The sequence below is a fragment of the Buteo buteo genome, chromosome 4, assembly GCF_964188355.1.
Source record: "Buteo buteo chromosome 4, bButBut1.hap1.1, whole genome shotgun sequence".
In the NCBI taxonomy this organism is placed as follows: Eukaryota; Metazoa; Chordata; class Aves; order Accipitriformes; family Accipitridae; genus Buteo; species Buteo buteo.
Window position 1 is genome coordinate 30,803,629 of NC_134174.1, and position 22,775 is coordinate 30,826,403.

The following is a 22,775-nucleotide window of genomic DNA, read 5'->3' on the forward strand; positions in this document are numbered from 1 at the left end:
TTTTTTTTTTATTTTTTTTTTATTTTGACATTTAATCATAAGAGTATGCTCACATTTAAAACTGGCAATGGCCACCGTTTCACCAATGAAACACAGTTTGGGAAGTGTCTGGAATGAGGAATATTTCCTTCCCATCCCTGGCCAAAAATACGTGTTTCTTAGATGGGTAGTAAAGATTGTCTGTCGAGTCTCATGCTCTGATAGACACACACTGCAATAAACCTTGGCAATGCAGTATTCACTCTCCAGTGGTATTAGAACAGGTAGGAAAGAATGTCATTGCATCTGATCAGTGTAAATTAAGGTCTTCCTTAATGGAAAACATCCCAGTACACCTCATGCGGTCACTTCCATTTTCCTGGTCTTAATACCAGTGGGGTCTTGTTGTTTCAGTCTGTTTGGGGCCAGATAAATGTCTCATTGCTGTTCACTGTGAAGCAAAGATAACTGACAAGAACGGGAATACTGGGCTTAAATAATTCATAGCTCCGCGCATACATTTAAACGCAAACTAGAAGAAAAGTAACTAAGACAGGCTCTTTCCATTCTTGTTAAATCATCCTTCTGTAGCCTTAACTTTTCTGTGGCAGATGGAAGAACATAACCATAAATATGTTTGCAGAAGACGCTGAAGTATTTACGTGGCGTGGCACGCGCACCCAGTAGCAACTTCCTTTCAACAAGAAGCACAGATGAAAGCTGTCTGCAAATGTTATATGTAGATGAAATTCCATATAGCACTTTAAATTCTAATTTTGCATGCAATAAAAGCTCCTGATGACAGATGGAAGTATTAACCATATTTTGGGAAGAATGCTGTCTGAGGCTGCTGATCGTTCCTCAGCTGGCAGTGTTTCTGCCCCACAGAGGTAGCATGTAAGCTCTGCCACCTTGACAGATAAGCCTCTGGGATTTTGAATCTCTCATCCAAGGCAAATGTGAGCCTCCTGTTTCCCTCATGCAAAAGATGGAGGTGGATATCCAGCCATTTTGTGTAAAAAGGGATCCTAAGGGAAAAACTTTGTTAAATGATATAGGAGGAAAATAATGAAATAGATCGGGATGACGCTGTAAAAGAAAAGCAGCTCCCCCTCCTGAGACTGTGGGAGAGTGCTGTGATTTCATGTCAGATGTAATGGGCTTTGGCACCTTTCTGCCCAAATATGAATTGTGCCTGTATCACAAACACTTAAAAGTCCTTCTCGTGCTTATCAAATCCCCGGATGTTTTAAATCAGTTTAGGATCCATCAAGTATTTAAATAAACAGAGTTGTCAGGCTGTGTAACGGTAGGATGGAAAATGTCAGGGATGGGTGTGAGCAACATACTGAAAGCAAATTACCCCTCCTCTTTGGTCTGTCACCGGTGGTAGAAAAATGTAAATAGTGTGTCCATGGACTGGGATTTTCAGGGGTTGCAGAAACATAATGCCTTGCGCCACAAATTAGAGAGTTAAGGGGCGGGGGGAGCTAATACCTGTGTGTCTAAGGCAAACAAACAAGTAAAGCCCCTTGTTTATAACCAGTGCTACATCCTGCTTGCCTCTCCTGATCAGTCTGCAGAGAAAATTGGCATTGGATCATTCAGGCTGATGGACTTGGAAAGGGGTAGGGCTCTTGAACTGCATCTGTGGTGGACAGCAGGCATCACTGCCCTATATTCACAGGCTGTCTCCCCTTTCATAGCCCTCTGTCCAAAAGCTGTAGTTGATGTGTATTGCTTGGCGCAGGTCCCCCCATCCTGGGCTAGGCCAGAGAGCTGATAGAAATCACTGCGCTGAAGTGTGGTATCAGAGAGGGGATGCTTGGCAGCAGGCTCATGGAGGCCGGGCATCTGCTCTTCCTCACAATTCATCTCGTTCTTCCTCGTTGCAAATGCAGGCACTCCTCTGGCTGTTCATGAAGGGCCGGCAGCCCAGGGTCCAGACAGCATTGAACACTGTGTCTGCGATGGATTCACAAGCTGTGGAGAAGGAAGAGATCAGGCAGGTAAGTAACAGGCACTCTAGGATATCTGAGGGCTGGGTAGAAGCACCCTACCCTAAGCCCAGCACTGAGTTATGTGTTATTTGCAGTTAGAAGCATGGGCTGTCATCTCTCTGGGTATTGCATTTTTATAAATCCGAAGGCTCCTTTCTGCTGAACTGGGGGCTCTTTTCTCCCTAGGGTGGCACTAATCTGGCACTAACTTCTCTCCCCTCTAACCCTCTCCTTCCTTGTCTCTCTTAGACTTTTCTGGTTGATGGATCATTTGGGGCACTGCAAGTAGACTGTTTACCAAGCAGATTTCCCAGAAGACATCTACAGTATTGTCTTTCCTGTTTCTGTCTTTCCTCAGTTTTGCCTATGGCCACTACTAACCAACCTTTTCTACTTTTGGGAGTTATAATGCTAGCTGCTAGCCAGCATGAAAAATCCTACTGCAGTTGCAACAGCAGAGCTGTTTGCGTGACTACTAGTCCCTCTTCTTCCCAAGAAACAAGCCCGAAACTGCTTGTCAACTGCTATGTCAATAAATAAATACGTTAAATATCAGGTCTTTTAGGGTTTACTCACTACCAACATTACAATTAACGTTGATTGCTGTATGCAAAATAGATTTGGGAAAGCCTTGCCTTCAGGACTGTCTCCTCCCGTCTCAGTCTCTCTGAGCACCCCGCTCTGCTCCTGCTACTTTAGGAGTCTGCTTGGTTGGAGAGGCTGTAGTGAGTCAGTGGGAAAACTGAGGCTTAACTGGCACTGCTGCAGCTGGGATGTTTGTGCCCACATGAAGGGAGTGTAGCTGCTCTTCCCTGCCTGCTTTCTCTGAACTCCTGGTGACTCAGTGGAAAGGATCTCAGATAAGAGCAGGGATGGCAGTGGAGGAGGAGGACTGTGTGACAGGAGCTGTTCTGAGCAGCCCTGAGGACAGGGAATGGGAGGTATAGAGCACAAGGCAAGAGGAATCAGAGCAAGGGGAGGAGAGGATGGCTCAGAAGTTCGTTCACGTTAGCGACTACTTGTGCCTCTTGCGGCAACCAGGACAGAGATGCTGGAGGAATCTAGTACTACTTGACTATAGGCAGAGGTGGCTTGGCTCTGCTCCACCTTAATTCCCTAGGATCTATCTGTTTGCTTCACTGCTGCAGGCAGAAAGGAAAAAGGAGGGATCTGAAAAATTGGCAGGGAAAAAGCTGAAGAGATAGGAAGAGGATGGCTGCACAAGGACCTGTAGATAAGGGTGACCATGAAAGATTGGCTGTACTTGGCCTGTAGCACTTCTAGCTCAGTCCACATCTTTGATTTCTCTTGCTGGCCTGGACACTCTTTCCAAACACTTATCTGTGATGAGGCAGAAAGCCATCTGCACTAGTACTGGTATCATGCAGACTTGTCCACATGTCCTAATCAGGCTGCACCTTTGGAAAACAAATGCATATTTAACTATACCTTACAGCAGGGTATTGGCAGTGGGGATGAACTAAGAGGGGCTGGCTGCAATTAGCTGTGATAAACTTAGCAGCACCACCAGTTTTATTCGGCTTTGGGAATGGGCTGTTCTCAAAGACTCTGCCAGTTTTTCAGACCAGAGGTCCTGTAAATAGCTTTGAGTGTTTCAGTGTCATCTCCTGTTGGAAGGTCTTATCTCTGCCTGTCCTGCATTACTGTTATACAGCTCCTGTGCAAGAGATGGATACCTGCCTTACAGAGGATGGGGATGCTCTGAAATGGTCTCAGGAGGAGCAGTCTGAGGGAGGCTTTCCTGCCATGGCTGGCCTCTGGTAGTGGCAGGGTAGATGTTTCCTCTTCCTCACACAGTGCAGAGGTGCTTGATGTTGGCACAGAGGATCAAGAGGCAGGCTTAGGCTATCACATGTGTAACCTTCACAGAGGTTACCAATATAGCCTTTAATAAAAAGCTCTTCTCAAACTTGCAGACTGAGGCTTTTAAAATTAGGCAAAACCAGGTCAGCTCTTGAGCTGCTGACAGGTCACTAGAACTTTGTTAGCATGGGGGACTTCTGAGCAATCCAGGTCTCCCCGCGCTGGCTCAGCCACCACCCACGCTGTGGTGTGTCCCTGGTGCTATTGTCATCTCTTACCTGTGAACCACATCCTGAAGAGCCCCTGTCTTTGGGTCTCCCAGTTTGTTGGTCCTTGGCCATGTACAGGTTGCAGTGTGTGGCTTATTGGCTCTGAAAGGCTTTTTGGTCTCCCATGAAGGTGTCTGAACTCTCAGGGAGGGCATCCAAGTGTTGAAGGAATTGCTTCTAGGGTTTTTTTGTTATTTAGCTGTTTTTCTTTCTATGCGTGTTTTTAATGTTTTCCAAATGTAAATAATTTTAGGAGTCTAGTCTTGGGACAGAAGTGTGTGTGGAGGGGGCAGATCTCGGTGTTCTCACGTTTGACCCATCTGTGACAAGCACAGGACAGATGTGCTGCTCCCTGCTGCCGATTTTTGCTTCTTTTGGCAAGGAAAGGGATCCCTGCCCATATCCTTCCCCCCGCCATTGCTCTTTCCCTCCATAGGGGATGTGAGCCGGGAAGCCTACCTTCCACCTTGGAGACGAACCCAAGGCTGCGCTTGAGGTCGGAGCAGATGGAGTGGAGGCACCAGCGGAATTTGGCGTCGCAGCGGTATTTGTTGGCCCCGCAGGTGTCGTAACAAATGTCTAGCTGGTTACAGCACTTGGTCATGGCAGGGATGCCCAAATCTAGCTGAGGAAAGAGAGAAAAGAAATGTCGCTTAGCTGCGTCCTGGCCTCAGACTCAAATAGCTGCAAATGGGTGAGGTGTTGCAGAGCCCAGCTGGCTCCTTTTCCAGAAGCTATCCCTGATAGCTGGGGCACCAGGAGGGAACACATGCTTCTCCCTCACTGTCTGAAGAAAGTGGCAACAGTAGTGCAGGTCCAATGCAGGGGAGACGACATTCCCTTATTTTCTCTCTGTTGCCGGGGATTAACCTCTGGTAGAGAGGTGGGAAACAGCTCCTCCACAATCATTTGCTAGTTCTCATTTGTCAGAGCTCATCGGAGAGCTTCCTGTCCTTGCTAGCAGTGGCAAAGGCTCCTTTTCTCTTTCTTCCTTTTCCTACAATCTGACAAGTCCTGTTTCTTGGCCTAATAAATCTGCTCTAAGTATTATTAATGCCTTATTTCTCAGAGGTACACGAGTGAGGCCAAGGACAAAGCAAATGCTTGGTCAGGGGAGTTCTACTCGCAGGTAAACAGCAAGCTTAGCTAATAACAATGGGGGTGATGTGGCAGAAGGCCTGTCTTCCGGAGAGACTGGACTCATTAGCTTGTTATAAATTCTTCCTCTTTTTGGCCTTCCTCATGTAATATTTAGGAGATTAATTGTTTCTTCATTGCACTCAGCGCTCATGATTGCCTGTATAAGAAGGAGGTACTGCAGAAATGCCCACAAGGTTTGCAATGAAGTGTAGTTTAAGGAACTAATCTAATAGGAAAAATGGGCTGTAAAGAGAGGGTTTTTCAGAGCAGGAATCTGCCTAATTGCTGCAGACTCCATGGGCAGCAGTAATGCATGAGCTGAATAGTAATTCCTGCTCTTAGAGCCTCCTGGGAGTGCTTTTCCTGGTGATTCCAATATGATTTCATTAATTGCCTTTAAACTAACAAGTGGGTGCAGCATTAAAGCCCACAGGTTTCTTTCAGTGCTTGGCAGAGGCAAAAACCATGGGAGGGGGACAAAGGGCCAGGTACGGAGAATGCATTAGAGTATTGCTGTTTGAACATTATGCTATGTCACTGAGCTGCCCGGCATTGAACGTGTTCCTTGTCCTATCACAAGGGCATGGGATTGTTCAGGGCCTTGATAAAAATACTTTTCTCCACACTGGTGCTCTGCTTGGCCAGGTATCCCCTTTTCTTCTCTTAGTGCTAACCTGCTCAGGAAACTTTCTCTTTTGGTACCTATTGAGACAACCAGAGCAACAGGCCAGTCTATCATAAATGTAACTCCTGTCTACATGATTCCTGTCTCACTGCCACTAGCACTTGAGATCTTAATACCTCCCTGACTGACAGTTAGACAGTGCTGAGACTGACATGTTTGCCTTGCTTGCCGTCAGTAGGCAACCATGACTCATGGTAGTCCCAGGCAGACAGCATGTCCCCTAACACCACATAAGTGGTATTTTCTCCCTTTTCCCGAGTTCTGGCTTCATCTGCGAAGAGAAGCCATCGCACAGTAGCTGTATAGCACAGCTAAGCCTTTTCCCTCCCCAGTATTATTAGTTGGTTACTGTGATTAGAGAATTGCATCATTTGTGAATGGTGGGTATGGCAGTACATACACTTTCGGGTACCTTGAGCCCCAGAAAATAGGAGCTACAGCCATTGGGTTCCTGGGGTTTGTAGTGAGGTCGCGGCATTGGAGCCTTCCCTGAGAAAGAAAGGAAGAATGTTAGGAAAGCCGATCTTCCCAAGAGTAGCACTAAAAAGCAAGGAGTGACAGGCATCTCCCTTTCGGTCTGCATCCCCAAACACTTCATTCTCCTCCAGGAGCTGCAAGGAGTGAAGGATAGGTACCAGAGCTGGCTGAGACGCTGGCTCTGCTCTCAGCTCAGTCCTATCGAGGCTCTACAGCCTGGCTTAGCTTGCAACTCCTCTGGCATGGCTACTGGAGCACTGTGTTATATGTGCACCGGGTCCCAGATGCTTCTCAAATGTTTAAGCTGGTCTGAGTCCAGTCCCTAGGTCTGAGACTCTCCCCAGCTCTTACACATGGGCAAGTCCCCCTTTGCAGTGTGGGGTTTTGCAGTTGAGCAGCACTCCATGCTGGAGCTAGTGCCTCAGACCTCCCAAATCTCCTAGGAGATTTTTCACGTGCTTCCCGAGAGCTCTGCACAGCTGGGTTTTTAACTCCTCCAAGAAATTACTAGCTGAACTACTAGCTTAGCAAGGGGATTGCTTTCCACCCTCAGTTCATTCTCGGAGTGTTGGTGTGCTATGGATCTCTGCAAAATTGTGCTAGACCTTGCATGTCTGATCTTGCTCTGAGGAGGAGATCTGCTTGGTCCATTTTCTGCATGCGGTGACGCACTGCCACATTTTGCCAGTAGTTTCTCTTCCTTTATCTCTGCCTTCCCTTAGTATACTTCTTAATATGCGTAGAGGAGCAAGAATTTCTTCCATGAATAATTATTTACCTGATGTAGAAAGAGTCCAGCAGACAATGGACTAACAGTAGCTTCAGCAGCTCTTTAATCTATTTTACTTTGCTTTGAAGGTGCGCAAGCCCTCCTGTCTGCCTGCCAGCCTGTCCTGGGGCTTTGTGTATGGCTGACAGAGTGCTGTGGGTGTGAGGGGTGGGTGCCCAGGGTTGAGCTGGAAACTGTCCACGTGGAAAGGAGATCCATCTATTCTCTGCCCTGTCTGATACTCTTTCTCTCATCCCTATCTCAACCCCCATCTCCATCTAACCTTACACGTCCTGTTTGGGGAGGATGAGTCACCAGGCTGCTTGTATGCCTTGAGCCCACTGTGCAAGGGGCTTGTTTAAAGGTGGGAGAGGATTCTCCCCTGGAGGAGTTGTGGCGACTGCCCCTCATGGAGTCGGGTTTCTCTGTACTGTCCCCTTGATGTGTGTTCAGTGCTTGTTTTGTTTCTGTCCCAGCTGGGTTTATAAAAGGGAAATCTCAAATGCAGAGTGAGGTGTTAAGGTATTTGACCCCTGCTCTGGGAAAACTTTGTAAGCCATGTGAATGCTCCAGCAAAAACATGTGCGAGCTGAGCCTTCTGTAAGTCCATCACCTCTAGGGTTAAGTTTCTGCTTCCCTGAGCACCTCTAGAGAATTTTTATAGACATAAAATAGATCTGATTTAGCCCTTCAGGCAGGGTTGGGTTCTTTTAAACTCCATTTTCACTGCTTTCTTCTTGTCAGCACTGATAATCGTTTAAGACGCTTTCCCCCTTTTTCTGTCAAGGTACCTAAAATACCATAAATCTGCTGTGCTCTTGAGAAGATGTCACAGCCAAATGCCTCAAAAGGTCTTATGTAGGAATGTTCCCAGCACCTTCTAAATTAAAAATTGCCAGAGTGGTTTTGTTTAAACAACAGATTTGCAACAAATAAACAACAAACTGAAATCCTGTCCAGCTGTGAAACGCCAATAGCCAATTTTCTCCAACCCTACAGAAATGCAGTATGCACCAAGGATTTAGCTGTCTGCAAGCCAAGATAAAGCTCTCAAGCTGACATTACCACCAGGTGAGGGCATTTGTGTGGGAAGGTATTTCTCAGTAGAGCAGTTACTACTGTGTTTCTACCTTTTTAGGCCCCTTTTGAATAGGCCACATCTGCTTCATGCTCCAGATGTAATTTTCTAGTGCAGAAGGCATTGTTATTTTGAGCAGGTAGAGCTAACAGTAGGCAAAGAGCACAAATCAGCTGGTTGCAGCACACTGTCATTATAGGATTATCTTTGCACCAAAACATAACTCAAGTCAGTTGAGGTATGCTGACACAAAGTAACTTCTGAGTTCATGACACATTGCACATTACGCTATTTTGGTGGTTATGCTATTGAGAGAAGGAATTGTGGCTATATATGGGCTGAATCTATAACCCAAGGCTCCCAAGCAATATAACGAGAGGAGGGCTGTACCCAGGTCTCCATGCAATTCACAGCCTAGCAGCCCTTTTGGCAGGGGATAAGAATTGGGACTCGGAATTCAAACTGAGGTAGGAGACAGAGGAAAGTTCAAAATCCAAGGTGGATTTTGCAGGATGGGGTCAAATTTTAATGACTTGCTTGTAACGTTGATGACAAGTTATGTTTCTGCAGCACATGTCAATTAGTGGGATAAGGTGGCAAGTCAGAGTAGGAGTGAGACTGTTTGGGGATATGGAGATAATTGTGTTTCCAGAGAAAACGTTCCACAAAGCTGAAGTTACTGTGACAATGTCTTAGAAAGTTGTCCTGATGAAAAAAAAAAAATCTCACATGAGAATTGTGGTGATCAACAAAACATTGAACTGCCTCCAAGATGAGCCCTTGTAGGAAACCTGCCCCCCTCCTCTCTGAAAAACAAAGCTTAATCATTTGTAAAGTGCCCCTTTATGAACTCTTCCTCAGCTAGATAAAGTCCAAGATGCCACAGTTAACCTCTCTCCCACATCTTGTTTTCTAGCTAACAGGAAAACGAAAGCAAAGCGGAAATAACAGGTGTTCCTGGCTCTACATGAGCATCAACTCAGTGCTCTTGTTATCATTTATTGCTTGCCCATCCTTATAGGCACATCTGTGATGGGGGGAAGGGACTTGGTGGGTCACACTGGCTATTTTGCTAGCTGTGTTTCAACAGGGGCCTGTTGCGGTCCGTCTGCTTGGCTGCAGGGCATCACTGGGGAGGGATACCAGAATACAGTTACAAGAAAAGCAGGACCTGCACAGCCACGTGCTGAAGAGCGATGCTGATGTATAGAAGTACAGCATTGCTGAGGAAGCCTGTTCTTTGGAAAAAGATATATTTCAGGGCACTGCTTTGTTGGCACGGCCTTAGAGGAGAACTGAAGTTGAGTTTCTAATGGGAAGCGAATTTCCCTGATGCACTTTAATATCTCCCGGCTGTTATAGCCATGCCAAGAGACTGGAAAAACAGCCAGCTGGCTAGAACAGCTGCTGGCAATGCAGGAGGTCTCAGACACTGCAGTACTGGTACACTGGCAGGGGGAAGTGAATGTATTTCTGGGTGAATAGATGGTCCTGGGGGTCCTTGCTGTTTTGAGTGGTCCATTGTTATTTCTCTGCCCCAGGCAAGCAGGCTTTGAACAGACGTTGCCCATGCTTACCACAGCCTTTTAGCACTGCGTTGGAGAGCCTGACTTTGAAGGTTCTGTTCCCACAGCGTGGATGTGCCTCCTCATCTTAAGCCCCTCAGGACCAAAGCAAAACATTGAAGTCCTGCCTGGCCAGGCAGCTGAAGGAAGCCATCAGCTGAAGGATTTACCCCCAGTTCAGGCTGTTTCCCCTCCTGAGATGCCCAGAGAGATTTTGTAGTAGGAGGAGATATTTGCCAGCAAATGCTGGTGTAACCCTAATGTCCTGATTTGAGGGAGTAATCCATCAAGTTGTTTGTTTTCAGACCTCACTAGCAGCTGAAAAATCAAGAGGAGTGTCTTACAGCCAGAACAGCCAAGTGCTACATGCTCAGCTGAAGATGGATGTGGCAATCACAGGTGAGTCCTGACCTCTTATCGTGGCAAAATAAGCTATTATTGGTGTCTCTTGGCTGAAATGAAAGAAAGTAGAAGGCATAATTTTTGCTTCGTGCCTGGGGAAGAAGCAACCGGGCCCCAATTCAGCAGGAAGATGGTAAAGATGGTTTGTTTTCATTCCTCTGGGCACAGACTGGGTCTCACTGGTTTGGGATCATCCCTGCATCCCCTCCCCTTGCAGTTTGCAATGTCCGTGCCAGAGACCAGCATGGACAAATGGTCCCGGAAGGGTCCAGCAAGACCCTTGGAGGCGCACAGGCAGCGTTTCAATAGTTTCCTCCTTCAGCCGGTGATCAATGAGTTGTTCAGCAGAGGACGAGAACAGGGCTAACGATGTGCTTGTTTGTTTTCCTTTCTAGGTAAAACATTTCTCCAGTAAGATGCAGGATGGTCTCAGGGAGCAGGCAGGCATTTGTGCCGCTCTGTGGAGATGCTCTTCCCCCTGCCCAGCGCGGTCAGGGGCAGGGAAAGCCCTAACCTTGGGATGCGCCCAAGAGCGACAACTTCTCCAGGACTTGGTGAGTCCTGAGGCTCCTTGAAATGAGCTCTGAATATCAACCTTCGCAAACCTTGGCCCAGGCACACTGCAGTCCCAGCCACGTTATACCCACTGCCAGGGGTTTTCACATTAAGAAGGGCCAGTCCCTTTCCGCTCTGAATTTGAAGCGTGGTGTGGACCTAAAGGGAGGTTGTTGCACACAGCGGGGGGCTGCCACACTGTGGGCCTGAGGACAGGCTGCCTGATGGACAAATGGCCTCATCCTGTGGATGCTATGGTGTGCATGGATGTCTCCTCCTCCAGATGCTGCACCCCAAGGCGCACGCTGCCACCAGTGGGCCCCACAGAGCAGCCGTGGCCCTCCTGAGCTGTTGCAGAGAGGCAGCCCTAGCTGGGGAGTGACATGGGACCCTGGGCTGAGGGACCAGGGCCACTGTGGGACTGAGGTGATGGGCCAAGATGCCTGGCTCCCTGCAGGTCTGTGGGGCTAAGGTGCTTGGCTTGCTGCTCCCTGTTTGCTGTTAGCATGGGGCCCTGGGAGCAGAGCTACCGGGAACGGGAGGACAGATATATACACATTATTTAAAAACAAAACAAAAAAACCCCAACAACTTTAAGGCTGATTTTAAACTCTCCTTGTGGCCCCGTTTTGGCTAAGGGTGGCCCATCTTCCCTCTCACCCTGACAGGGAGCTCGGGTCCCAGCCCTGCGGCATCTGTTTCTTGTCGGCACCCTCGCTGCTGGCCTGGGAGGAGCAGGAGTTGCTTCTGTCCAGCTGCATCTGTGGGGGAGCATTACAGACCACCCTGCGCAGGCTGGAGAGGCGCAGCATGCAGCCCATGTTCTGGAAGAAATGGGATGCATGCCGAATGAAACTGAGTCGGTGGGATGTCTCCAAAACGTTGAGTCTGTGTCTGTGAAAACCAATGCTCAGGGACAGAGAGGGGTTGAAATCATTACTGTGCTCACAAGCATCTTGCCCAGGTGGTCACTAGGGACGTGGGATGAAGCTGTGGGAAAAGCGCTTGATGGGCAGTTGCGGATGAGCAGGCTGAGGTGACAGAGGACAGTTATTGCTGTGGGGACTGTTGTAGGAGGCTGGGGAGAGGACACAGTCTGTAGGAAACCTCCTTGCTGTTCCCAAACAGGTTGTTTCAGCAGGTACCCTGCTGATGGCTGGTGCTGCCTGTACCTCCACCTGCCCAGCGCCCCACAGACCTGCACCATAGAGGCCTGCCCTGCCGCACCTCTGCATGCCCAGTCCCCTGCCCTGCCTGTGCTCCTCCTGCCCTGCTCTCCCTGAGATGTCACCCCTTTTGTCCTGCCCCTAGGACAAACCAAACTCTTCCTTTTTGGTAAATCACTCTAAAGTCCAAGGCAAGGGGCAGCTGCCTTATTCTGCCTTGAGTACTAAAGGTTCCTCCATGGTGACAGCAGGTCTCGTTTACCTTCCTGTTATCTCCCTTCCTCCAGCCCGCGTTATTAGCCAACTCGCAACTGCTGGATAATGACACTCCGAAGGTTGCTGAGATTAGGGCCACTGGCAATACTAACAACCCCTTCTGAGTCAGGTCTGCATGGGCTGCTTGTCATTCCCTCTGGGGCCTTGCTGCCTACCCTGGTCCTTCTCTCCAGGGGTCCAGGCAGCTGGGCAGCCTGGTTACATATATGCCCTTCCTGTAAACCGTGTGTCCTCTCCTCTTGTCCCCTTGCACACAGTGCAGTGGCTTCAAGATCAGACTGTTCTTGGTGAGAGGGAAAGATGAGGGTTCAGTGTCTCTGTGCTGGCACTAGCAGAGAAGTTGTGACTCTCTGCAGTGACTTCTCTGTGCCAAGCATAGCAGGGGTCAGGTCACGGATAGGAGCTGGTTGTGGTCTCTGGGAAGGAGAGTGCTGCAAGTTCCCATATGAGAGGGAAAGAGGGGAAAGGGCAAGGAGAGAGGAGCCAGCAGGAGTGAGGTTCACCTACCATATCGACATCTGTACTGACAAACGCCGTTTTTTCCCCCAAGCAGTTCCAAGAAGGAGTCGAAGTAGCTGTTAACTGTTTCAAAGCTGTCCCGGATGGCCTCGATGCCCCACTCTGAGTAGGATGACTCTGCTTGGGGAGCGTGGTGGACGGTGTTCTCCTGTGTTGTTTCCTCGGTGCATTGCCCTAAGCCCAGGGTCAGGCACAAAACCGCTGCCTCAAAAAGCAGCCGCATGCTGCAGTTCCGATCCAGGCTCTGGAGCCCTTGTCCAGGCAGATGTGCAGGCAGGGAGGAGTGCGAGCGAGCTGTTGTGTGTAGGAGGCAGGTAAGCACGCCTCTCCCCTGGACTTTAAACACTGCTGAGGGAGCTGGCATGAGGTCACCACAGTGAGAGTGCAAAGTGCACCATGGAGATTTGGACCAAGTTCATCTTGCAGAGAAACACCGGGGTTTGAGTTTGCACAATCCCACTGGAACAGGCTCAGCCCCTGCGGCACCAGGGCTTCAGCTTCCCCAAAAGGGACTGCTCCCTGGGGTGCTGAGCGGGGTCTGTCTGCCCAGGTTGTATGGCACACGGGAGACCTTCCGCCTGCCCCACCAAGGCACTGCTGCATGGGCTTCCCCACTCTCTCCCCAGCCTGTTGGGAGATGAAGAGTGTCTCTTTGTCCAAAATTTCTGCTGCTCAGGCAATAGGAGTAATAGATCAGCAGCAGACTGAGGAGCACCTCTTGTCTTTTTCCTAGGCCTCCTGGGCACGTAATGGGGTGGGATGAGACATCCAGCCAGCCTAGCTGCTGTGGGGGATTGCTCCTAGAAAAACTTGTGGGACCACAGGGCTGACACGCTTGTCGTGTGAAGAGGCTTTCCACGCCTGCGCGCCCAGAACAGGCTCCCTTGCAGGAGCACGTCCAGGACAGAAAAGGGTGGCAGAGAGCGCCGTGTCCTGCTCTGCTATGGCTAGAGGGTGCTGTTGGGCCTGGTGGGGGTTGATCCAGCGGCTAGGTGTAGTTTGGGTTTAGAAATACCGCATTCAGGGCAATACCTTGGCATGTTCCCTCCAGTTATAGGATCAATGACATAGATGAGTATTTGCCTTTGATGGGACTCCTGAAGGCTGATGTTAGGTGGCTGGTTGTTACGGCTTTTGCGTGATGCCAGCGTTGCCAAATTAAACATGTAGTATAGGTGGCTCAGAGCAAGGAACGGCTGGCACCGAAACCCAAGGCAGGTAACTGGCTTGTAGGGGAGCTGCAGGTCCTGGTTCTGGGGTGGGACTGGCCTGCCAGGACCCGGGGGGCCTGCACAGCTGGTGGAGGTTTCAAAGAAGTTACTCATTAAAAGAAAACAACCAAACGAACACCAACAGCAAAAGACAGCACAAACCACTGATAAAGAATAGGGAAGGGAGACAGCATGGGAAGGCTCCGGCTGCTCTCGGAAAGCTTTTCGGATGTGTCCCAGCACAGCAGTGCTTCTCAGAAACAGCTGCTCTGCAGCTGATCGGCAGATTTGCTGGTCTCTGTTGGCTGGACTCCAACGGCAAACTTCAGCAGTCGTTTGAGTGGCCAGGCTGTCAAGTGGAGACTCTCGAGAGGGCAAGGGGGAGCTGGGCAGTGGGTCTGTCAAATATATGGCAAACATAAGTGCAAATTCTGACATTTTGTTGTTTTGCAGGAGACTCGGCCCTACTGCATTGTTACTTCCAAAGCGCCAGAGCTCTGTGGCGCCTGTCTGCCAGCCTCTTTCTGTATTCGGCCGTGCGTTATGTGCTCTAGACATGGGATAAAGAGGAGGGACCACAGACCAAGCCTTGGTTTCTCAGACAGGTAAGTCAGAGAAGAAGTGGGGAAGAGGAGCAAACGAGCTGGTTAGTCCCTTTCCTGTGAAATGGTGTGGAGCTGGAGCCAGCTCCTGCCTTCTTGTTGCATCTGTTCTGGTGCCCACCACTGACTGCATTCATGCTCAGTGCCCCTCAGAAGGGGGTGTGAGGGTTCCCTCAAATCAGCAGCTGGAGGCAATTCAGTTGTACAGCCTCAGCTGATACCTGCATGGTGCCTCTCTGAATGCTGTTACACAGCCAGAGCTGCGCACCGCTGTCCCAGCCTGTGGGAGGAAGCTTGGCTGAGTTACTGGATGAGGGGACATGTAAGGTGTGCAGGAGGTCCCAAGGAAAACTCAAACCAGCTTTTTCTTTTGGAAGATGAACCCAAGGAGAGAGGCAGAGAGCATTAGGAAAGGAGGTTGGCAGTGTCCAAGCTGCAGATGAGGAGGGGGAGCACTGTAATGCCTGGTGAGAAATTAGGGTGATGTTTTGGGTTGAGCTAGAGGTGCCAGGCTGCTACTAGATGGTCTGTCGCCTGGAGCCTGGGAACCAGCAAGTCCCTGCCTCTAGTGAGCCTTTCTAGAACAGGGTGTCATCACTGGCACAAAGCAGCAGGGACACTCGTGAAGCGAGGACTCCCCTGCAGGAGCACTTTGCAGGGCAGGACTGGAGAGCTCAGGCCTGTCCTGCTGTGCAGACTGTGCTGGGTACTGGTCTGTCAGTCATGGGTGGAAATGGGCTGCTGTCCCTGGAATTTGTTGTCAAGGAACCGCAGCGAAGGGAAGACCGGCTTCAGCAGTCCCACGCTGTGTCTTGCACTGAGTGGAGCCGTTTGTGCGTCTGTTGGCTGAATCACTGTCCTGTGTGACGTGCCAGTTTGCAGCCCTAGTGCTCCCCGCCCTTAGAAACAGCCTGGCAAAAGTTAATGTAAAAAAGAGCAAAATAGATATTTAGGAATAGCTTGGAAACATTGTGTAGAGCCCCTGGGTGGCTGTGCTTGGTGCTGTGCTTTTATGTGGAGCCTTATAGGGTTGCTCTGGAGGCAATTCCAGAACATGGCTTTCTTCGTCATCCCTAGTCCCTGGTGGCTGATCCATGTGCTGCTGAATGCAAACAGAGAGGGAAAAAATGCCAGCAGGACTGCAGAGGATGCAAAACACAGTGACTGTTGCATGAGCTGTCCATGCTGTGCCTTGCAGGACATGCAGCCTGGAGGGGGTGGCTCTGGCCAGAGCGTGGAGCCCAGGCTGTTTGCAAAATCAATCGGAATTAGTTAGGAAAGATGAACAGGGCGGGGGGAGCAGCTGGCAAAGTGCAGAGCCTGGGAAAAGAGGAGTTGGAAACTTCCCTGCTAGTTCGTCACTTGTGGACCTGAAGCAAAAGTTTGTGAATAAAAAAGCAGTCTAACTGCTTTCCCAAAACGTGGCAGCCCCTTTGCCCTGCACCAGGGATGAGTCACTCTCCTTCATTCCTCCCACCACCACCCCGGTCTCTCGAGATGTTTTCAGTCCAGCTCCAAATAGCTTGGTTTCACCCAAACTTTAAGATCTGAAGACCAGGAAAAATGTAGGATTGAGTGAAACTAACAAAAGCTACACACCACCTCCCCACACACAGAGTTATCTCAACGAATTGCTGCTCAGGCTCAACAGCTGGAGAAGTGAGGACTTCCTGAAGTGGATGAGCACAGCAGGTACCTGCAGGCTGTCTGACCTTGCTTTGACCCACTGTGGCTGCAAATATCCCCTCCCTATGCCAATTTTTGTCTCTCTAAAGATTTGAGAGATACAGATGATGTTTGCCATGATGGTGAACTCTGACAACTGGTTTCTGAACTTCGTCTTGACCTCAGGATAAGCAGCTCCTGACTCTGTGCATTCATTTCTGACTCGGTAATGCTTAAATATAGAGCAGCCCTCGGGCTGTGATGAGTCACTCACTCCTAATGACACTATCAGACTGTTGGCAGCGTGCTCCTGTCAAACGGGAGGTAGAGCTGACTGCGCAGGCAGACACCCATCCTGCAGCAACACAGCTGGACGTGTGTGCCTGTGTCCCCCACACTAATGGCAGCAAACCCCGTCCCAGATGAAGCTGGAAACCCTCTTGGCTTTGCATTACCAGCCACACCAAAGCAAACGCTGACCCTTGCATCCTGGGCTCGGCTTCTGGGAGGGAAGCGCAAGGGCTGGTCCAGCTCCTTTTGCGCATTTCTTTTTCAGAGCACGCTGTCATAGGCAGAGATGCGTGGTCACGCGCTTTGCCAGGATCCTTCCCTTTGTGTTCTGCTGGGGACATGGGGGAGGACAGAGGATTGAGGGACTGAGCCCTTTTTCTGTCCGTTTTGGCCAGCTCAATGAGTTGCTGGTCGATGTTTAGGCACAGCCTAAGCAAGGGAAATAGGCAGCTGGTGGTTGAGGTTAGTGGGTAATCTGTGGTTGGTTCAAAGCCTGGCTCAGGAGCCAGATGAGCCACTGATTATCGGAACGAGAAATGTAGCTTGGTGATGAAATGTCCGAGTCCCTCACAGGGTCAGGTCAGAGTCCAGCAGCTGGAGGAGGATGGGTGGGTGGTTAAAGACTCTCCCTCAGGGGGACTGTGCTCAAGTTTGTGGTCTGATCCAGTCTCTCCAGGAGTCCTGGGACAGATCACGTCAGCCTTGTGCTGCCTTCCCCCATCTGTAGGTGCCGATACTGTCAGACCCTTTCTTTTCTCTTCCTCTTGTCCTGCCCTGTGGCAATCTGCAGGCCTTTTTGCCCACCCCTGTCCCTAGCCTGCCTTGTTTAGCTGCAACTGCTTTAGTTCTTACCCAAGCGGGGTTGATGGTCATGATCCCCCGTGGTCGTGGTCCAGTTGCAGCTGTGCTGGAAGAGCCCTGGATAGCCAGGTAGGGTGGTGGGAAGCCACAGTGCGTAAGCACTGGTCATGGGTAGCGTGGGGCTGAACCACAATCCTGCCCTTCCTCCATGGGAGGGGGCAAAGGCCACCTAGGGCCCCCCCCCAAATCCTGGGCAGGTGCCTCAGGCCACATGCAGAAGGTAGGGCAGCCCCTCTCTTGTCTCGGAAGGGCAGGCTGTGAGCTGCATCTCGCCCCATGAGGCTCCTGCGCTGAAGCCCCTGCGCTGCTGGCTTGGTAACAGCAGCTTGGTGGCCAGGCTGGTGGCACGAGCCTCACACCTACTCGCAAAGGGGCAGCCCCGCTTCAGCCATTACCGGCCTGGGGTAAGGAAGCGGTGGCCCCAGGCCAAGAGGCTGGAAGGCAGCCCACAACCACCCCAAAAAGCTTAGAGGGTTGGCATGAGCAGCCCCATCCTCTGAAAGGACAGAGCCATCCCGCTGCTCGCAGTCTCCTGGTGTTGGCCCACCATGCTGAGAGGGGCATGGGAGCAGTTAGCAGCATGCACAGAGTAGCTGGGGATGGAATCAATTCACGTTTCCAAAATAAAAAAATGCTGGTACGCTTTAGACTTATTTCCTACCCCATGGCTGCCAAATCTGTGAGCATGTTAGCTGTGTCTGTGGGCTGCATGGGGAAGGGAGAGCAGTTCCCTAAATGCAAGCCAAGTGCTCCATCAGCAGGGCAAGGCTCCATTCCGCAGGCAAAAGGATCAAGGCTTCTAACCAGCCCTTGCTATGCTGTTTTGCAGGTTCCCAATGACCACAAATGAAGTATGAGCTCCCCTGTTTTGAGAGTGAAGCACAGGAACAGCTGTAGTGTATAAACTGCAAAAGTCTTGATTAAGGAAGACACCAACCTGACCTTCCTGCAAGTAAGCAAGTAAGTGCTCCGTCCCCGCATCGTGCTGCTGGTATCAGTTTTGCGGAAGAGTCTGATCTTCCTTCTCCTCCCTAGAACTATTCAGAATGACTAGTTGTTTGACCTCTCGGCTTCAGGAAATGGAAGTATTTGTCATCCCTGGAAAAGGGTCTCTTAGCAGCTGACCCTTTGCTGTGCCTGTTTGGAGTTTCAAGCCAGGAGCTCGTGCGGTTCCCATGTCACTATTAAGTCCCACACCACCTACTGCTATAAATCTAATGCATGAGGGAGACAAAGGGACTGAGCCACACTCCTCCCCAAGAGCAGTTCAGCTCCTTCTCATAAATATTTGTGCACAACATGCTTTCAGCCCAGCATTCCCATCTGCCCTCCCCTTTTGTGGTCCGTTAGTGCTGCGTGTTTCCAGCTGAGACACAAAGTTTGGGTCTGAGAATGTGTTCAATGGCAGTTTGTGGTATGGGCATCTTCTGCACCTGCCTGCCTAGATTATGAAGTGAAACAAATGAGCTCATTTTCCAGGAAACACATCTGGTGATAAAAATCTATGTGGTCAGATTTAAAACAGCTATATACGAGGAGAGATTGATGTGGAGGATTTTTCACTGCTAATGGCAGTGGCTTTTATTTTAAGCCCATTTTTTTTACATTAAAAACTTCATTACAAAAAATTTAACAGTAAGGCAGTTTCTCAATTGTCAGTCACTGTGAGCCAAACAGTTTTCAATCATCTTTAATACAAAACTAGATTGACACAGGAGCCACGCTCTTGATCCAAAAGCCCTTTTGAGAAATGAAGGGGTAAGGCAGAAAGCAGCAGCACCACCTGTGTGTAATCCCTTACACATTTACTGTTAGGTGCGTGAATGCTACTGCAGTGGAGAAAGAGGAAATACAGATTGTCTGCAGTTTAAAAAAATAAGCTTACCCGTTCTCTTCTAATAATCTGGAACATTTTGGTCTGATGTGCCTCAGCAGACTTGAGTTTTAGTTTTGAGGGTTTTTTTTTTTTTTTTAAACCAAGTGAAATTTTCCACTGTCAAAAGACAAACTATTTTTCTTCCCCAAAGAACTGCAAGTCATTGAGTAGTTCACTGCTTTAAAAAGTCATGCACTAAACCATTTTTAGTCCCCAAGTAATGCCTCTTAAGAGACTGTTCTTAAAATGCTCTTTAACACTGGAAGTACTCAATGGTAGTTGAGGCGAGGGAGGTAACTGTTTAGCAAATTCCTCAGACATTCCACAACTTCTCTCAAGCTCGTCATTCATCTTTTGGTGTTGGCTGAACAGAGATCCAAAAAAACAAACCAACCCCATTGCTTAATGTAACAAAACAGTGATTTCTCATAGCCTCAACCCTTCCTTTCTTCATGCAACGTCTAAGAGACCATTGTGTTTTCTTCCACTAAGGCAGTACCTAAAGCAGTCACTGACACTTTTTATTCAGTATTTCTCTTTTACCTTACGTAAATTCTATAGTTTTTAGCTTTTAATTGTTTTAATGTGTCAAGTAACTCCTCTGCTCCCTTCAGAAAAAAACCCAGCTTTTCTGTAAAAGCAAAACCAGACGCTGTTTTCTAAACGTGTTCGTGGTGGCAATACATTGATTTCTTTTTGTGCTTGGTAACTAGGCAGCATTTATAGATGCCTCGGAGCTACCAAGAAAAATTAGTGTCCCAAAGGTACGGCTCCTAACACCAATTTTTTTACTTGCAGGAAAGCAGCAGGACTTACCTGCAGCCATGGTTGCCTTTTTTTGGAGCTTAAGAAAGTAAAACAGATGGGAAAGAGGAAACCATGGTTAGGAATGGAGATGAATGACACCATGTGAAAAAACGCAGGTAAGTAGAGATATTATGGGTGTGGTTTTTTTTTTTTAATGATTACAGTTTAGTGATCAAAAATATGCTCTGCTAACCCATTTCTTTGGTGACTCTGTATCAGATACTGCTCTAGTGTACCAGCTATTTTGAATAAATGAGCAGTACAGATGTGACGTGGAACTACTTCTGGTTTTTCTTTTTATTTGTTTTCTTAAGTGCTGGATGGACTTGGTTTCACATCTGCCAAAAGCACAGGCAAAATGCAAGAAGGTGCAGGGCTAGAGGATAAACAGTTACGTAGGTCCCATTGCTAACAGGCTCAGTAGAAATTTAACAATGCACTTTCCAGAAAAGGTTTTAAAGTGTCTTCTGAAAGTATGCAGTTTCTCAAACTATAGTACCTTAAACTGCATTCTCAGTATTCCAGAGGTATTTCTAACACGTTAACAGTTGGTTTCATCTACATTTTGGCTCAATTTTCAAGATTTTATTGAGGCAGAAAATCCAATTAACTAGAATTGGAATTTTTCCCTTGGTAAAGACTTCAGGCTTGACCCCCAAATCAGTAAAACCGTCATTGTCCAGAAGATCAGACTGGTTAGGCAGAATCTGGTGCAGCTCACTTTGATTCTTATCCTCATGCTAGTGGAGTATTTAGACGTTTTGCTAAAAATCCCACTCCTGAAGAGAAATGGCTTAGGAAAGCGAACCCCCCCCGTGCAGACTCTCCCCACCCGGCTTAGCTCTTCCTGTGCTGTGAGGCAGTGGGGATGGCAGTTGTTAGTCCTCCTGCAGGAATCTGATGAGCAGAGCAAAAGTTCAACAGCTACAGCAGCCCCAGTCTCACCTTCATCTCTGTGTATGGATGACTTGTCACAAACTAAGGTCCCTGAAAGTCCCTGAGCGGGTTCTTCCAGTGTGGGCACCGCTGACTTTGGGGACACTTTTTCTGTGGGGGTGGCATGAATTGGAACAGCTCCAGCCCTGGCTCGTGGGAAGAGCAGCACTGAAGTGAGCAGCACCAGAGCCTCTGGAGGCTCTCACGAGTGCCAGCAACAGCTAAAGGAGAGGGGAGGCGGCCTCTGCAAGGTGAGCAACACCAAACCATCCAGAGCAGGCACCTTCTCTGGCATCCTCTGCTAACCGTCACCCCGTGACTAACGGCCTGTCGCTGCTGCGGCCTGCATGCAGCTTTTGTGGCAGAAAGAACAAACATTTGGGAAATAATACACATCTAAAAAAGATTTAGGATTAGAAATAGGCCATCTATTTCTCACACCACCTTGAGAACTGGGAGGATGAGGGTGGAGAGCATTTTGTGAGGACTCTGTATTACCTCATCACCTGAAGTCTCATAACCAATTTGAAATTCCACTGTCCTAAGGCACAATTATTTTGTTTAATGAGGATGGTAACATTCCCATCCCCACTGCCCAAGGAACAGATCTAAGAGTTGACTACTCAGACAGGATAAAAGCAGCCTTTGTTTATGTGGACAAATATTAAAGGAAAAAAATGGAGGGAAGACAAGCTGCAACTGTTGTCAGGCTGCTCTGATGCAGGTGTGTTTGATGCAACACTGCTGAAGCATCTCATCTATGCGTATGTAACTGCTGGCTCACATTTTCAAGGTTAAGAGCCAAATTCCCCACAGAGGCGGAGAAGGAAGACAGTTTAAAAATTGGGGCCTTTGCGGAAGTGGAGAAGCAGGCTAAAACATTATAATAACCTGTTCCCCAGAGAAACACAAACCATGCCCACAGATCTCAAGAGTAGTGGTCAGGCACTCTGGGAAAGCAAGGAGTCGAATGTCTGGAAGTTGAGGAATAGGAACCGGTTTAATTCAGCCTTCCTTAGAAGGGAGCCCACCCGTTAAATCATCCCACCCTTAGCCAACTGGCAGTTGCGAGAAGGACTCTGAGCGAACAATCACTGGCTTTCCATGCTGATCAGAGGGGCGATGGTGAAGGGAACACCACACACAACACCACTGTTAGCTGTGGCCCTGATCTGTATTTTGTCCTTTTTTTTTTTCTGTAACACTCATAGACCTTAATATACTCTGTTCATAAAACCTTAAGGGCATGTTTTAAGGGAACTAAAAGCATGTTTGTTTTGTCCACAGATGAAACACCGGTGTAGCTGAAGATTGAACCTGTAGTGGAGTGTTAGTCAATTGTAAACTGTAGGAGATGTGTGCATTTTACACAAACTGAATACAGAAGAGACAAAGGATGAGTCTGCATCATTCCAACTCTGATAAAGCGCACGGCCTTCGGAATTCCTGTCCCCGCTCATGAAGCCATTTATTGGATACTGCAAAGACATAAAGGTGTTCTATCACTGCACCTGGTTAGCTCATGCTTCTGTTTAAGCTAAATACATGCTATTGGCCAGCTTTCAGTTAAGCACAGGATTATCTTAATTTTCTAAAGTATTTTTATACACACACAAAGTAATGTGAAGTTGGTCTAATAGATCCAAGAGGGAAAAAACCTTCCAGATGCTGCAAAACTACACAAGACTATTGAAGTAGATATAGTATTACATGTATTCTATATATATAAAATAAAATATGCTAGTGTATGTAACATAATGTATGGAGAGAGAGAGATAAGCAGTAGATATAGCTTAGCTATGAAGTAGATTTCTTTATAAAG

At 48.5% G+C, this 22,775-nt stretch overlaps 2 protein-coding genes and 1 long non-coding RNA gene across 7 annotated transcripts in view; 1 reads left to right on the forward strand and 2 right to left on the reverse strand.

Annotated features, from left to right (window-relative positions):
• Window positions 1–14,299, reverse strand: PLA2G12B (phospholipase A2 group XIIB). 2 transcript variants are annotated; one of them, XM_075025437.1, is made up of 4 exons: window positions 12,693–14,299; window positions 6,310–6,386; window positions 4,532–4,697; window positions 1–1,962 (listed from the first exon to the last, which is right to left on the reverse strand). In XM_075025437.1, exons 1-4 carry the CDS (start codon window positions 13,066–13,068, stop codon window positions 1,844–1,846), a joined length of 738 nt encoding a protein of 245 aa, XP_074881538.1. In that variant the 5' UTR covers window positions 13,069–14,299; the 3' UTR covers window positions 1–1,843. The 2 variants fall into 2 exon arrangements, with proteins under 2 accessions (XP_074881538.1, XP_074881537.1); XM_075025436.1 differs by having other exon boundaries at window positions 6,298–6,386.
• The window catches only part of LOC142030038 (uncharacterized), a 19,467-nt gene continuing 9,596 nt past the window's right edge, over window positions 12,905–22,775 (forward strand). Inside the window, exons 1-5 of the long non-coding RNA XR_012650072.1 lie at window positions 12,905–13,018; window positions 14,369–14,520; window positions 18,164–18,294; window positions 20,009–20,133; window positions 22,241–22,447. This is a non-coding gene — a long non-coding RNA (uncharacterized LOC142030038). The remainder of the gene's footprint in view (window positions 13,019–14,368; window positions 14,521–18,163; window positions 18,295–20,008; window positions 20,134–22,240; window positions 22,448–22,775) is intronic.
• Window positions 19,290–22,775, reverse strand: part of P4HA1 (prolyl 4-hydroxylase subunit alpha 1) — a 37,453-nt gene continuing 33,967 nt past the window's right edge. For all 4 annotated transcript variants that reach the window (XM_075025429.1, XM_075025427.1, XM_075025428.1 and 1 more), the window contains exon 15: window positions 19,290–22,431. In XM_075025429.1, the coding sequence (XP_074881530.1) occupies window positions 22,361–22,431 (71 nt within the window). In that variant the 3' untranslated portion in view covers window positions 19,290–22,360. The remainder of the gene's footprint in view (window positions 22,432–22,775) is intronic.

Bases quoted from the DNA above. Each gene is read 5' to 3' on its own strand.
- PLA2G12B (XM_075025436.1), bottom strand. From the start codon at position 13,068: ATGCCAGCTCCCTCAGCAGTGTTTAAAGTCCAGGGGAGAGGCGTGCTT. The intron at 6,387-12,692 runs GTAGGTGAACCT...TTTCTTTCTCAG, and splicing joins TCAGTACAGATGTCGATATG to GGAAGGCTCCAATGCCGCGA. The intron at 4,698-6,297 runs GTATGTACTGCC...CTCTTTCCTCAG, and splicing joins GGCTCAAGGTACCCGAAAGT to CTAGATTTGGGCATCCCTGC.